This window comes from Neltuma alba, unplaced genomic scaffold, assembly GCF_004799145.2.
Source record: "Neltuma alba isolate B1F8T4 unplaced genomic scaffold, ASM479914v2 tig00012586_pilon, whole genome shotgun sequence".
In the NCBI taxonomy this organism is placed as follows: domain Eukaryota; kingdom Viridiplantae; phylum Streptophyta; class Magnoliopsida; order Fabales; family Fabaceae; genus Neltuma; species Neltuma alba.
This window is the reverse complement of record NW_021637038.1, coordinates 255,717-271,486: the sequence shown is the minus strand read 5'-3', so window position 1 is coordinate 271,486 and position 15,770 is coordinate 255,717. Positions and strand designations below refer to the sequence as shown.

The 15,770-nt window shown below is 36.7% G+C and overlaps 3 protein-coding genes across 3 annotated transcripts; 2 read left to right on the top strand and 1 right to left on the bottom strand.

Moving 5' to 3' along the window:
• The first annotated feature begins 286 nt into the window (after positions 1 to 286).
• On the top strand, positions 287 to 1,066 carry LOC114728986 (uncharacterized). Its single transcript, XM_028915927.1, has one exon. It carries the CDS (start codon positions 361 to 363, stop codon positions 805 to 807), a length of 447 nt encoding a protein of 148 aa, XP_028771760.1. The 5' UTR covers positions 287 to 360; the 3' UTR covers positions 808 to 1,066.
• Positions 1,067 to 3,553: 2,487 nt separating this feature from the next.
• Positions 3,554 to 4,974, top strand: LOC114728985 (uncharacterized). The gene has a single exon (XM_028915925.1). The coding sequence runs from the start codon at positions 4,108 to 4,110 to the stop codon at positions 4,753 to 4,755; it is 648 nt and encodes a 215-aa protein (XP_028771758.1). The 5' UTR covers positions 3,554 to 4,107; the 3' UTR covers positions 4,756 to 4,974.
• Positions 4,975 to 8,153: 3,179 nt separating this feature from the next.
• LOC114728951 (kinesin-like protein KIN-13B) lies at positions 8,154 to 13,770 on the bottom strand. Its single transcript, XM_028915895.1, has 12 exons — positions 13,389 to 13,770; positions 12,843 to 13,058; positions 12,117 to 12,305; positions 11,801 to 11,902; positions 11,219 to 11,296; positions 11,041 to 11,122; positions 10,479 to 10,638; positions 10,095 to 10,397; positions 9,631 to 9,849; positions 9,113 to 9,464; positions 8,970 to 9,035; positions 8,154 to 8,618 (listed from the first exon to the last, which is right to left on the bottom strand). Exons 1-12 carry the CDS (start codon positions 13,551 to 13,553, stop codon positions 8,439 to 8,441), a joined length of 2,112 nt encoding a protein of 703 aa, XP_028771728.1. The 5' UTR covers positions 13,554 to 13,770; the 3' UTR covers positions 8,154 to 8,438.
• Positions 13,771 to 15,770: the final 2,000 nt, after the last annotated feature.

The following is a 15,770-nucleotide window of genomic DNA, read 5'->3' as shown; positions in this document are numbered from 1 at the left end:
AATCATTTTCCCAAGTATTATTTATTTCATTTTCGTGGATAATGCATGAGGCGAATAAATTATCTTCGACGAACCCGTCGGCTATTCGTAAAGCTGTCATTTTGTTATCTCATGTTTGACCATAATCAGGTAAACAATCATCGGACGAGCATTTGGAAGCTATCAGTGAAAGATGTTCAGAAATGCGATTATGGTCTGCGAATGCTGTGAAAGTCCAGAATTAGGGCAAGTTGGCAAAAGAAACTGTGACGAAGGAATCAATTACGCAAATGTTCCCCAATCCCCACCATATCTGTCTGTCCATACAAACCAAAAGCCTTCTTCTTTGGTCTGATCTCAGAATCGCATCGTCTTGTTCTGATGGAGAACACGACATGGACGCCGAGACTCCACGCCCTAACTCATATACTCACGAGCCCCACCACCTCACCGACCCTCCACTCCCAGTTCTTCATTTCCCGCCAAATTCCATGTTACCTGAATTGGGATTACCCTCCAATTCTTTGTCCTAAACCCTCGATTCTTACCAAATGGAGTCTCTCTCTCTTCTTCCGAAGGCTTTTCGGATTGGGGCCTCCGAAGACCTCGTGGAGGTGTAAGTGCCCGTTTCAGCAGCCTCCGCCATTGATGCTGGCCAAAGGATTGGAGGAAGCGCAGTGGGGACAACAAGAGAGGAGGGAATATGTGAGGAGAAGGCTTGCCAGGAAGCGCCTCGTCAGAAATGTTAACCCTGTGGTTCCGGTTCTGCTACCTAATCTCTTCTTGCTATTGCTTCTTCTTTGGGATCCATTTCGTTCTGCAGATTAATTACCACTTCCTTTCTGATACTAGATTGAATGCTCGGAACAAAGTGAAATATAAGTTATATTCAGCAATAGCGATATATAATCTGTATTCCTAACTGAGTAGTTCATATGCTGATTATTGGTGCTTGAGGCTAGAAAGCCTAGAATTCAAATTTTGTAACTTTTACTGGAACATCACATGTAAAACTAAAAGCCTGCATTTATGTTTATTTATTCAGTGGGGCAAGCACTGAAATTATAAGCAGAATCAAATTCCAACATTCATCCGACTACATTGCAGCACAATTAACAAAGCCTACATTTATGTTGCTTTGCAGCTTTGCATTCTCTCTCTCTTCTCTCTCTCTCTCTCTCTCTCTCTAATGTTACTTAAGCTTCAAGCATTATTGGTTCAATTGGCTAGTTCTTCAAGGGGATTTTCTTTTTATTGACTAGAGTGTGAAACTATGCCTCGCTTAAGGATAAGGGTCCATTTTGCTTCATCTAACTACTGTTAGTTATGTTACATTACTCTATCTGGATTCACATATAATTTTTTTTTAATTATATTTAGCTATAGATAAATATTGTGTTACGAAATTCAGATCAATTTTTAATTTAATATGCATACAATCATAATTTTTTAAAATGCGTGTTAATACATAATTAATTCCCCCAGTATTAATACAGGGAAACTTCTAGAGTTGATGATACCGTGAAGCATTTATAACATTCATGCTTTTGATACTAGTTCCTGCTACTGATACCCAAGTTGAAGCTGGGGAGACTAGTTATGGTGCAAGTTGCTTGTTGAGAAAACAAGGCAGGTAAAGAAAAGAACTTTTATTGAGCTGACACACCAAGACTTTCTGGCGATGTTTATTCTTGTTCATCGTATAAGGGCCCACGTGGCAGATGCATCTCTTCTTCTATATGCAGGTTGGCTTATTTTGATGATATTTGATCATCACATATGGCTTGGAGTAGCAGCTTTTATGATTTGTGGATTACGGATGCCGCATGGTGAAGCCATTGGCTTCCTGTTCTTTGATGTGAGAAGTACAAGTATTCAGGAAAAATTGCAATAAGATCTTAAAGAAGAAACATATTCACAAAAAAAGTCTTATAACAACTAAGCAGCCTGTCATTAAAACTTTTTAGTAATTACTCTTCTAGTATTAAAATACAAAACCTATTTTGTAGTGTAATTTATTTTATAAAATGGTCTTATATTTAGGAACGGATGGAGTATCCTCCTTTCCTGGATTCTCACAGTAATTCTCTTAAGTATTTATTGCCACCCGCCTAGATGCAGATTAATTGAGCTAAATGTCCCTTTTTTTTTTGGAATTACAAAAAAAAAAATGTTGTTCATGGGTAAGGCAGAATTACTAAATACACCGTAGCAGCTAATCTTGGCATCCAAGTTTAAATATATTGCCTTATACGGAAATTTCAATGTTAATTGGAATGTTAACCCAGTTTGTTGTACAGGTGCTCATAACTATTGACTTGTACACTATACAAATATCTTCTGGACGCTGACTGGTGTAAACAAATTGACAAACATACAAAACGTGCAGTTGAAAATAAGACACACTCATCAAATTCTATTATTATTTATATACAAGTCACTAACTTCTTAACACTAAGATGGTGAAAGTTGGGGAAGCTAGTGATTATGAGTTTTTCTCTGTTTTCTCTAATAATTCGTTTGGCTTCCTTCTCTAATCATTTTCTTCGAGTTTGATCATCAGCTACAAGTTTAATGTAAACTTATGACTTCGTTTCATAATTAATAGCACAAAATATGATGACAATATTTTGAACTTTTGAGTTGAGGGTCCTTGTGCTGCAGATATAAACTATTTGATAAAAAAAGAGAATTCAGAGAGGAGAAATAAGAGCGATTGCTTTTATTTACTTCGAATTAGATGTATGCAGAATGATTTGAACAAAAAAAAAAAAGATGTATGCGCAATGTTTTGTACTATCATTAAATATTAATTAATAGTTTAATGAATTCAATGTATTTGTACTAACATTGTCACATAGTATACGTACATTTTTCAGAATCAAAGTATGTTAATGAGGGGGGGGGGGACAATATTGATGCATGTTTGATTCATGAATGTCATAATTAGGGTATTTTGAATTTCAAGGGTTAGGAAGTCTTGAGGGTGGGAACTGCAGTGTGTGTATTGATATTGATTAAAAATAATGCTAGGAATTAATAGTTTTTTACATTCTCTTTCATTTGTCTAGTTTAAGAAAAAACAAAGAAAGAAAGAAAAACCCAACAACTATGAGCTACACTTTTGCACTAAGTTTTTTTTTTTTTTTGCCTGATTTTGCACTAAGTTATTAGTCGCTTTAACTTAATAATTTCGGACACAGGTGGTTGAAGGACTTTAAAAACAGGCAAGTGAACGATAGCGACAACACACTACAAAATGCAGGAAATGAAATGCCCCTCAACTTGCTATATCCAATACTTGTCATTCCCACAACATTACCACAATAAGGGGACCATCCTCCTCTTTCGTAGAAATAAATGAGGCTTTCTTCACAAGTGAATGTAATTACTGCATTAACTCATTGTGGCATTAATGGAGTATCTCCTATTAATCCTTCCATGCGACCCATATAGAAAGTATGCCTTCAAGCAGTATCAGAATGTAATTGCTAACGAGTACAGATCATTAATAAATTGGTATAGTTGTATAAGGTATAGAAGATGATAATGGAGTTTTCGATTTATGGGTCCCAAGGATTCAAATTTGGCAAAAGAGAAGGAAAAACGCCGGGTCTTATTATAAGTTACAAACCACCTTTAGCTTTTCATTTTAATCAATGCCTCCGCACTTTCAACCACAATTAGTCAAAACATGACAGTATTTGTGATAATTACATACCAAAGTCCTCAAATTTGTGATCTTTAACTTTAACTATCTTTAATCCAAAGAGGAACAACCTCAGATTAAGGTATGGGACCCCAAAGTACTTTTGGCTGAGATATGGTAATTATCATATGATCATATGGCCACCCCAGAAAGACAGAGAGTTTGAAAGAGACAGAGAGCATGGGATGCCGTGAGCAAAAAGATAGAGTTGAAAACTAGACAGGAAAAAAAAAGTTATGACCCCTTTTTTATAGTACATGTTTTCTTATTTAACTTTATTGTTTTTGTCTTTGGTAACTTTAAGACAAAATTTGAGAATACACGACCTATAGCAGATTTAGGCTGTGTCAGCTCTCGAAGGAAGAGCCACCTGGAGAAAGCTTTTGCCTGTTCAGTGTTCACAGTAGAACGAACCACAAATGCTGCTCAGAGAAACCATTGACAAGACCAAGGTTTTATTTCACAAAACCTTCAGAAATGTCAAGTCTTTCTTGTGTGGAGGGTACCAAAGACCACCCAGATCCCTTTCCTTCAACCCTTTCACTTGCAGCAGCTGCTATGGAAGAACCTACAGAAGAGACCAATTCTACAATGAGTTCTATGATCATTTGCAGTCAGATCTAAGCATAATCAAGAGGGTTGATAGTGATGCCTTGCCTGGGTCCAAAGAGCCACCAGAAGATGGAGATGCTTCTTGTACTGGAAACTACATGAGTTTTGCCAAGCAAAGTGAACGAAAGAGCAAACATGAAGGACAAGTGAAACGAAAGACCAAAGGGAGTTATCGAGTTGGGAAGAAGGAAGATTTAAGTCATCATCAACACAAGAATGGAGGAGCTCAAGTTTTGGCACAGAAGATGAAGGAATTGGAGATGATAGATGCAGCTGATGTTGAGCAAGTTCTAGACATAGAAGAGGCACTTCACTATTATTCTCGTCTCAAAAGTCCTGTTTATTTAGACATTGTGGATAAGTTTTTCGTGGACATGCACTCAGAGTTCTCTGCTTCACAGCCCTCTGTCAGTAGGAAACCCTCAAAAGGAAGGCGTCGCTCAATCAGGTTGTAGATTTGGTTTACCAAATTGCAAACAATGTTCAGGTGTATATGGAATCTGTTTGATCTGTTTCACTATTTTGTGCTTCTTAATCTTCTCTTCCGAGTGTGCTGTGTGGTTGACCGGTTTCCTTTCAGTTCTGGCCATATAGAGATTTTTTCCTTCTTTATCTTGTATCAATTGACTGCATGCTTGATCTTGTTCGTCCAAGTACAACAAAATATTCAAATAGGCGTATGTCCCTATCTCGGTGGTCATTCTTTTTGGCCATATTCATTATCTTTAATTTCTCCCTTGTATGATTGAATTTTAATAGTCTTGCATTTCTTAGTAAACATTAACCTAATCCGAATCTTAAATACTGATACCGTGTGGCCTGTGAGACGATTTGCTGAGTTCTGCTAGTTTATTGAAGCATCAGAAAATGAGCGTTAAAAATTTTTAACATTGACATTACTCCAGAAACCTCAATCTTTCAAAGATGGAATTTGAATTCCATACATACAACACAAAAGAAGGAAAAAAATAGGGTGGATGGAGGAGGAAGAGGCATTTAGATGCTTCGTATTTAGTGAGTGAATGAATCGTATATCTGATAATTGCAGAGTAGGTAGAAATAGAAGAAGTAACTCTCGTACATGCATTTTCTACTCTTAAATAGTACATAACCAGGAGGAAGAGAAGCTTCCCTTCTTGACAAAGTCATAGAGCTTTTGACCAATTGAACTGAATCTGACCCATAGGCTGTGTCAATGATATAATAGGATTTGGACTGTGTAAATCTGATGTATAGACCATTCCCCTGCCATTAACTGCCAATCAGCATATAGACCATTCCTCTTGTTTGCAGTAGGTTATGGTGGTATAATGTACCAAAATCAGACCCATAGTGCTCGAAGTCCATAATGGCTCTAAGTTCAAGAAGTTGAGCCTTTGTGGAGAGTAGGTTTTAGTGCTTTTGATGCTGAAGAGGGTGAGACATTTGTGTCATGACATTTGATCTTAACAGTTTGAGAAGTTCAATTTCTAGAGAAGGGTCTGGATCTTTTAGTTACAGCGAAATTATAGAGGAGGTTTTTGAAAATTTTGCTGTGGATTACCCCAATGTGTTGTGGACACCTGGATCAAAAGCAAGGACAGACATAAAGTCATCATTGATGCAGGAAAATAGAGAATTTGCAGAAGAACCATATATTTACATAGGCAGAAACTGAAGTAAATATCCCATCTATATCCTGTGTCAGAAATAACCATACATTTGCATGGTAAGTGTCGTGTTTCAAATAATTGAATTTGACAGTGACAATCTCAGAGAAGAAAAAAATTGATTATTACATCCACTTTTGTTATTACATATATACTTCACAAACTTTTCTTTTTCAATATTTCTTTAGAATTGACATTGTCATAAAATTTGAGAAGCTGACTTTACATAAGTAAAATGAAAAGCCGGTATTGTTATACCACAGAGATTCTTAACTAACCTTGAAGAGAATGAAAAGGAAAAAGGACTGGTAGCTAACCTCAGAGAGTGGCTGTCCTCTTTCACTAACTCATGGCAGAGTGAAGAAAGCTCACATGCTGCAATGTGACTGTATCTTCTTCCAGCAAAAGCAAGCAGAATGGTACGCCAACCTGAAATACACAGTTCTTAATATTACCATAACTGCACAGAAAGATATAAACAAAAAGTAAAACAAACAATATTACCAAAACTACACAATCTCTTGCAGCCAAGTATGTAAGCAAAATAAACGAAGAGAGGACATGCTTCGTCAAGGTCAGACTTGATGCTTAAAGTATCATCTAGAGGGAGTGAATAGGTGATTTTAAAAATAACAACAATAAAAATAACTAAAACCTTAAAGTATCAGCTAGCTGAAAATGAAGTATATCAGTAAAGGCAAGAACAGATAAGAGATGGAGGGATGGTGATAATGTATACAAGTGAAAGAAACGTCGTCTTCGTGATTCACAGATAATGACAATGGGAGATTCAGAAACGAACCGAAGGCGGTGGAAAAGAGAGGAGCTGTGTGGGTTGTTCTCGAAGTCGATGTGACGAAGAAGGCATTATTGAAGCACCACGAAGCTCATCTTTGGCAAAAGGATTAAAGTCGGCATCTTTTCTAGTGTGTGTTTAGTTTTTTTTTTTTTTTTGGATTCCGGGCTCATTGGTTCTTGGGCAAAGATTTACTGGAACAGAGTTCGACTCTGAATGAGGGAGCCTGTAAAGCCGCAAAGGAGGTGAAGGAGCGACGACGAAGTGACGAATAATAAAATGGCGGGAAAGGAGGCGAATGAAAAGACATGTGTGCCCTTCATTATTACGCTGCTTAGTTCGGTGGCTGAGGAAATTTTTTTTTTTTTCCTTTTTCCAGGTGAACAGGCGAGGAACGTTCTTTGCTCACGTAAATGAATGCCGAAGATTTTTTCTTAAAAAATTTTTATCCATATATTCCAGGGTCAATTATAACTTTTCAAAATTTTAAATATCCTAATATTAAGAAAAATAAAAATTTTAATGAAATTATATACTTAAATATTTCTATTATTATAAATAAAATTTTTCAAAAATTATTTGAAGAGAGTTTGAACATGAACTCTTATTTCTAACTCTACTCCTTAATTTATTTTTTCCCCCTTTAATCATGTTTTAATATATTTGTAAGTAACTATCATAAGTGTTATTTACATAAAATTGATAAGTAGAATGCATGAAAACTAGACAAGACTAGATTGATCGTCAATTTGGATTTTGAAGATTGGCACCAGAAAAAAACTACTTTCAAGTTTGTTTTGAACATTGATACATGGCTTTATTGTTGGCACTTGAAACTATTCAGTGAACATTTACGAATGACCTTAAGTACTTGGAGCGTGCGTTTGTTTTATTTCTTTTTCTCTTCCTATTTCTTTTTTTTTTTTAATTCCCCTCTCAAAGTGACGTAGAATTATCTTTTTTTTTGGGGGGCTTGGATAACAGTTTCATTCTATTCAAGAAAAACCAAAGGGGAATAAAAGAAACCTTCTTCAATTTCTTTAATTCATAATCAAATCACATTTACTTGCATTTACAAGTCTTACCTAATTTCTTCAATCATGCTTAAATGTTGTAAGCTAACATTGCTGCGAAAACTTGATGAACCTGCCACTTAGATTTTGGGCTGTGGGGTATGTTATCAGGTGATTCCTTCCATAACTTGAAAAGCTTTCAAGTGACACCATAAGACTTTCTAACTCATTTCATTATGGTTAGGATCATAATCAGATCACTACACAACTCATTACTGCCATCTGGGATTTATTACCAAAAGATTGGTAGTTTCCCATGTGTAGCACATAAATATTCAACCGCAGGGTAAGCAGTAGACTAATTAATAAGAGCTACAATTGCATTTATGGAGAACCAACCGCAGGGTAAGCAGTAGACTAATTAATAAGAGCTACAATTGCATTTATGGAGAACTTTATACAACCAAGCCTGGTAAACCAACACATGCCTATATGCTCAAAAGGCAAAGGAGAAAAAAGAAGGCTCCAGCTACCCTGAGGAAAAAGTAGGATTCGGAGTAATGAATCACAAACCAGATTCCCACATATGCCAGATTCAGATAAATTTCAATTGAATCACAGAATGCATGGACTCGGCGTCAGAAATATAACCATCGCAGACTATGTGTCCTTTATTAATATTAGTAGCCAGCAGATGAAACCAAAACATTATGCTCCTTCAAACGTCTTTGGAAATGAGCTAAACGGGTTTGCAACTGCAGGATGCCAGCAGCCTTCTGAGATAGAATGGCATTTAGTCTTACTATATAATCATCAAGTTGATTTCCTGGTTGATCTGCTTCAACCAAGAGGTTCATCTCCTGCATTAATAACACAAAGCTAAATCAATACATTATATAAAACCTGTGCATTTGCACAGGCCAGGACTTCTAGGTTAAATGTACCAAAGCTACGAGGAACACATTTCTATGCTCAGGAAACTCATCCTTCTTCCCAGAATCTAAGAACGGATCCCGAAATATAAACTTGTCTCTGGTGTATGCGTATATCCGAAGTTAATGACCATGGATCTAAGACCAAGATCCTTTTGAGAGTCAATCCACAGCTAATAAAGCCATCGTTGCAAATTTCAAGTTCAAGATGCTTGTATCGACCATAAAAATAATAATGAAAACATATTTCAACATTATTAGAACCTATCAGCCAAATACCTCTTTCACAATATTCATAGTCTCCTCCACTTGTTTCCGATGAGCATTTACAAGGTCCTCCTCTTCCTGAAATGATGAAACATCCCACACATTACAATCAATTATATTTTGTATGTATGGATACCATTATCTCAACATCTCACCTTTAAGAGAGCATTTAAATCATCTTCTGAATGCACAACCTTAGGTTCAGCTTTTGGGAGGTCATTCCATTTTATCTGGGTCTGACCATTGGGCTTCTTCAATTTGTCATCGGTGGTGCCATATGGCTCTATCTTTCCATTTTTTTTCCATGATGGTTTTACTTGATCATAGTACTCTTCAGGTGGACTAAACTCATCCCCATCATCTTCTTCGGGCCATGTATCAGCAGTGCGATCCTCATAAGTTGATGTAGTAATTGAAGATAAGGGAACGGTAGTTGATTCTTTGGGATTAAAATTTGTAGATGAAACATCCTTCTTGGTGGTATTCCCTTTCGACAGGCTTTTCACCCTGGATATTCATTCAATTCGTAACATATGTACACAACCATTAGTTTTCTGTTCTTTGTGCGCATTACTAGTGGTATTAGAGTGAATATGGGATGAAGCCATGCAAGAATGAAGAAGCAGGCAATGTTGAAAACATGATTATAATCAAACATAAGAAATCATTTTACCTGTCAGCGTATCTTAATGTATTCAGAGTATGTTCACAAGAACCAGAGCTCGGTGATATGCATGAGATCATAACAGTGCGGGAGTTACCAACAAATGAATCCCTCAAAACTTCGGTTAGTTTACTGCCTCGGAAAGGAATGTGTCCCTGGTCGTTATCAAGGGCTCTTATGCATTCCTTTAGGGCAAGTAAGCTCTTATTGATTTCAGCACCTTCTATTCTGCACCGTGCAATTTATAACAGCCAATGAACAAAACAAATTCATTGATAAAGCTAGAATCTAAAATCTGAGGATAAACACATAAGTGGGACAAAAAGAGTACATGGTTTATAGCAAAGTTGGCAACATTTTAGGGCCTAACTATCTAAATTTGTACAAGACATTGTCTTCACTATTACTTTTCTAAGTCAATTACGTAATGGTGTAAATCCACTTTATACTCGTTCAAGCTCCTTGGAGCATACCTTGTCTGTTTGTCATTATCAGTAGTATCAGCTCCACGTTCACTTCCAGCAAGATCTATGAAGGAGAGCTTGCCAACAAGACGGGGAGGCTTGGATTCATTGCCATCAGTTGACCTCTTGATAGCTAGTTGAAGTATTGCATGTGACCGTGAAGATTCCTCATTTGCACCAGTGGTGCCTGTACTTCTCGTGGAATTTCCTTTCTCAATCAATTCCTTGATGGTCTCTACATCAGTAACTCTGTACTCTTGCAAACCCACAATGCAAACTTGCTGCTTACCATCCTCCCTCATGCAAAGCTTTCTGCAGTACAGTTCCCAATTTTAACTTCCAATTTCATAAAACAGAGAGGCGCTAGCAAAAAGGAAAGGTTGAATGACTTACTTTCGATCATTAAGGAGATCAAAAAGCTTTCCACCATATATTTCAAAGAAACTCACAAATAACTGAAATCCTTGGTTCCTGTAAGTATGTTGCATCAATCTCAAGATGTCCTTTGATGCTTTAAGTGGCAGTGGCTTCATTGTATAAGTCTTTCCACTTCCTAGAAAAGCAGAAAAAGGTGTTTTAGTGTTCATTGGCACAAGTAAGCCATCAAAGTCACGCTAGCACAGAACAAAGGCCGTAGCAGAATATAGGTTTACTTAACAGCATTAAAGCAAATTTGCTTTGGGCCCTTGAACCAACAATTGTAGAAAAAATGAAAACATTTTGGCGGCATCTATTATTCGATATCACAGTACCAAACAGAACCGTGTCTTGTATAAAGATTAAAGAAGTATATGCGATTAAAAAGACAGAATTTACATCCTTATGACAAGTGTTTTTTTTTTTTTTTTTTGTGGGTGGAGGGGGGGTCATATAAAAATTCAGATAGTCACACTCTGACTTTGTCTTAAGTCATGTTGTTATAGCTACTAGATCAGATTTGAAAGACCGTTATCACCTGTCTGTCCATATGCAAAGCAAGTAGCCTTGGTGCGTTGAAAGATTATTGGAACTATGGGTTCCACTGTTTCACTATAAACCTAAGGAAACATGAAAGGGATCAAAAGTAACAACATTGTTAGGACCTTATTATACCTATTCATTAATTTCAAAAGAACAGTTAGCTAAGTAGTCACCTCTTCATTCGTGACCTCTTCATTCAGGACAGCATCAAAAACAAATTCGTGCTTCTCGACATACTGAGTTAGGTCAACCTGTAAAGTATTGTGATCTTAAAAATTAGATAATAAAGCAGCTACCGTAGGATCATACAAAATCTCTTGATCACTTTATAATGTGAAGATAACTGCAAAGAGTTTTCAACAGTGGAGAAATTTTGGGAGTCCAGAATATTTAGGAAAGTGCCAAAGCAACTCATGACTTGTATTTTTGGCCTGATATTACTCATAGTAAGCTTTTGTACATATTAAAATTAAAATGAGCATCCAGATTATTACATTCTGCAACACGACATAGCTTATCGTATGCGGATTGCATTCTACAATTGGGCCATTTGTACCATATCAAGTCATACGTGTCAATTCAGCATGAAAGATTTACTGTTACCCGATATGTTTGGCAGGCAGATCTATTATTATTGTTGCTTTCTCAATTCTCAAAATCTAACATTCTTCAGTCTTATGGATAAGTACACTAAATGGAAACAACAGATATCAATCAAACTGATCTTATATTTGTCTTTTGACCATTGAACTTACCTTAAGTTTAGTCTCATGTACTGTCAAACAATTCGAATTTGTCTCTATTATGTCTTCCTCATTCTTTGCAATTTCCTTCTTGTTAAGTGGCCTCTTGCGAACCTGCATCAAGGTTAAACACCCAAACCTTATCAATGAACTTCAAGAAATGCTATTCACAGTTGGGAAAACTTTTAATTGATTTTATGATTTATGATGCTACGATGAAATTTAAATAAAGTCTATGCAAGAAAAGCCAAGTATTATGTTTATATAGTTTCTGGAAAAAATTCTTAAGGTTACTAGTTGTTGAATTAATATGTGGAAGAGAACATACCACAACTTTAATTTTTGCAACAGAACTAGATTTCTCTTTGTCTGCAGAAAAACTTTTGAGGAGATTGTTTTCCGCAACACGAGCTCGGCCAGTCTGTTTGCCAGAAATGTAAGGTTCAGAGTCATCAAAGCTTCTATCTTGGACAGGTCGATGCAAGGAAGTACTATCATATACATTGGATACTGGCATCTGCCACAATAAACAAAATATCAGCAAAACTCAGCGACGTTTTTTTTCACATGTGGCCAAACTAAAGGAGAGAATAGAAGATTAACCATCCTAGTTTTAAACCAAAAAATTAATTTACACAAGCAATTAAGGATTTAATTTCACGGTCATAATACAGAGGTTCAGAAATTCAAAAAAATCCTTTATTTTAACAAATTTAAAAAAATTTCATTTCAGAATATTTTGAGGCACAAGGAACTTTTTTTAAATGAGGCCTGAAACATTAATTCATGTTTTGCTTATGAATAGAATAGGTTTTCTCATTTGTGAAAACTGAACCCGCAATAACAAAACTTCAAAGGACGCAATCAATACATCAATACATGTGTCATAAGTCACTACACCCAGCTGGACAGTAAAAGCGTTATCACAAATCCAGTAGCAGCAAGCTCTCAAATGTGAACTCTATTCATAACCGAATTCCAGCAACTGGCACATGTACAATTATATAGTCCAGAAATCAAATCCATGTTGTTCATTAAATGTAAAGATACTAACTTCAGGAAGAAGCTCCGTGTCAAATGAATGCAGATCCAACAGCCCAGGGCTGAAATCACTGGGTGAATCTTCACCATTCTTTTTCGGACCAGAAGCCCGATAATTCCCTGGAGGTGTTGATGGCTCCATGTAATAATCGCTCGCACCATTGAAGCTCTTCTGTGCGTTCCTTAGCATTCTGTTTTCCTGCCCACCCCTTCCATAGAAGTTGTAGTCCTGTTCGCATTTCCAATATCAAGAAATATAGAAACGTTCCATAGACAAGATTGTCAGGATCATCCCCATGGTAGTCAGCTAAATAGAAAAGCCCCTCTTCCCTAGTTGATAACCAGTAGACAGTAATGCTTACATTCATATTACATTATAGGGAGAAAAGCATAAGAGCCAGTTTGTTATGTCCAATAAATAATCTGCCTAGTTGCGATGAACAACACCGGTTACATTATTAAGGTAAGGACACCCCCCCCCAAAAAAAAAATTTCCCAAGCATTTAGTGGAAACGGAAAAGATTAGCAGAAATAGAGAAATAATGTCGAAGATCAAAACCTGAAGTGGAGGAATGGGATTTCCGGAGGTTTGCAAGTGTTGAAGACCAGCCGATTGAAGCCACCTCCCATTGGACGAGTTATCCATGAAGTTATCGGAGTACTGACGCTGGTGATGCACTCCCGTCGCTGCAGATCTCAGCCCCTGTCTCCCAGCTCCGTTCATCTCCGTTCCTCCCTCTTCCTATCGCGGCCGCAGAACAAGATCAAACCTTTTACAGTATCCCCAGCTCCTAACCCTATTAAAGCCCAAAATCCAGCTCCAATCAGACCCGATCGGGAGCAACACAATGCCGCATCAAAAAGAAACAAGCAGACGCAGAAGGAATAGAAAGTAGAAGTACAGTACAGTGGTGGGTGTGGAGTGGAACCGAAGATATAGGCGGAAGTGTAATGAGGAATGAATGAAGGCTTTGAAATTTGGTTTGAAGAAAGAAGACGGTGGTGGTGGTGGGGAAGGGGGCGTGGTTTGGCACGTGCGACCGAGGCCGTGGGTCCCAATGCTTAATTTGAATTTGTCCTATCATCGTCGCCCACCGCTGCACATGGTGGGGTCAACGTTGGGTTTTCGGTCAATTCAGCTTTTATCGTTGCGCGCTTGGCTTCTCATTCAAATTCCTGACATCCCCGAGGCTGATGCCACGTGTCATGATCTAATACGGTCTTTCTTTTTTGGTTCATTTCAAAGGGAGCGCTTAACAGCGATATTTGCGACGTGATACCGTACTTGAGTTGGGAGAATTGGGCCACAGGCCCATGTTTTCCGGCCTTCATCTGTTTGAGAAAATAATTTGCTTAATTTATTACGGGACCAATTTTTCATTATTTTTCAATGTTGGAAAATACAAAGGCTTAAGAAAGAACGAAGCCCAATTAGTGGTGGGCTTGAAGTGTGATTTGAGCCTTACTTATATATAGACATGAGAGGAGCCCATATAATGAGAGGATAAAAGAAAAATTAATTTCTTTCAGGCAAAAGTTGACTCTAACGAAATGAGTTAGTTGGGTTAGATTTAAAATAAAAGACTAATCCTTCACAACATGACAAATTAAGATTAATCCTTGTTAGAAGAGGTATCCACATTTAATACCTATGCTTTAGGTAAAAAAAAAATTAACTCTAACAAAATGGGTTAGTTCATCACAATGTGATTAATCAAAATTCAAATCTGATATCTATATTTAATATTTGATAGCGTTTCAAATGGGATTGTCTCTAACAGAAAGATATCTATATTTAAAACCAAAAAAAAAAAAAGCCTTGCCTTTTTCTCCATTGTGGGTTCTCCTTCACCATCATATTGCACCACTGACTTTCACCTCCTTCTCCTCTTTTCTACCGACTTTTTTAGTTTCTTTTTCTTCTTCAACTTCCAATATTTGCTTTGCTCACTCCTTTGTTCCTTCCTTAGTTTCCACCATCTTTTCTTTTATCCTTCTCCAATGTCTTAGGATTTTGTTCTCCCGTGTCATGTTTTTGTCTCCATCCTCTTTTCTTCTCCTCTCCACTCTCAACCGCTTCTTCACTGATCTTGTTTTCTTTTTGCTAGTGGTTAGTCTTAATATGGGCTTCCTAACTTCTCTTAATCCCTTACTCCTTCTATTTGACAACTCTTTTTCCTCTGTTTTAATGGATAGTGCCATAGCTGCCTATCTCAATTGAGGCCACTCATGTTACTATCAATTCTAAGCTTTGATTTTTCTTTTTACATTTCAAGTTTATGGTTTCAATAGGTTTTCTCAATTTGTAGTTTTCACAATACATCCTCAAAAGCAGGGCTTTGCAATACGAATATTCACAAAGTTTGTTTTCGTGATTAAATTCATTCCTTGGGATATGATAATTCTCCCTCTGCTTGTAAGGTAGTTGGAGAAGGAATTTCTATTTTTTTTTTATGACATATAGTATTATATTAATTATTTATCATTTATTATTTTTATACAGATTTAAAGCAGCCCGTAACATTTTTAACCGATGTCTTTAATATAGACTAAAAATATTAAAAATATCTTGTAAATAGAGTAAAAAATTATTTTTAATAAGTCATAAAAGTCATTAATTAACATGAACTAATCCTTTTCCACCGATGATAACTAATTAATATGGGCTTTCATTCCGTTTCAACGCCCTTCAATAACATCGCAAATCTAAAATGATATGGTCAATCGAATGTTCACCAACTATCTCCAACTCAAAAGACCAATCAGGTGGGAAGATCAACAAATTGTACTCATATTAATAATTCCAACCCCAACAAACTAATATGCTTATCAAGTATAAATCTAATGAAGCACCTTCATCTTGGTCATTACCCAAAAGCAACCAAATCTATAATAGAACACATTCAGGCACTAAACCAACTAAACCATCAAAGGCCATTAT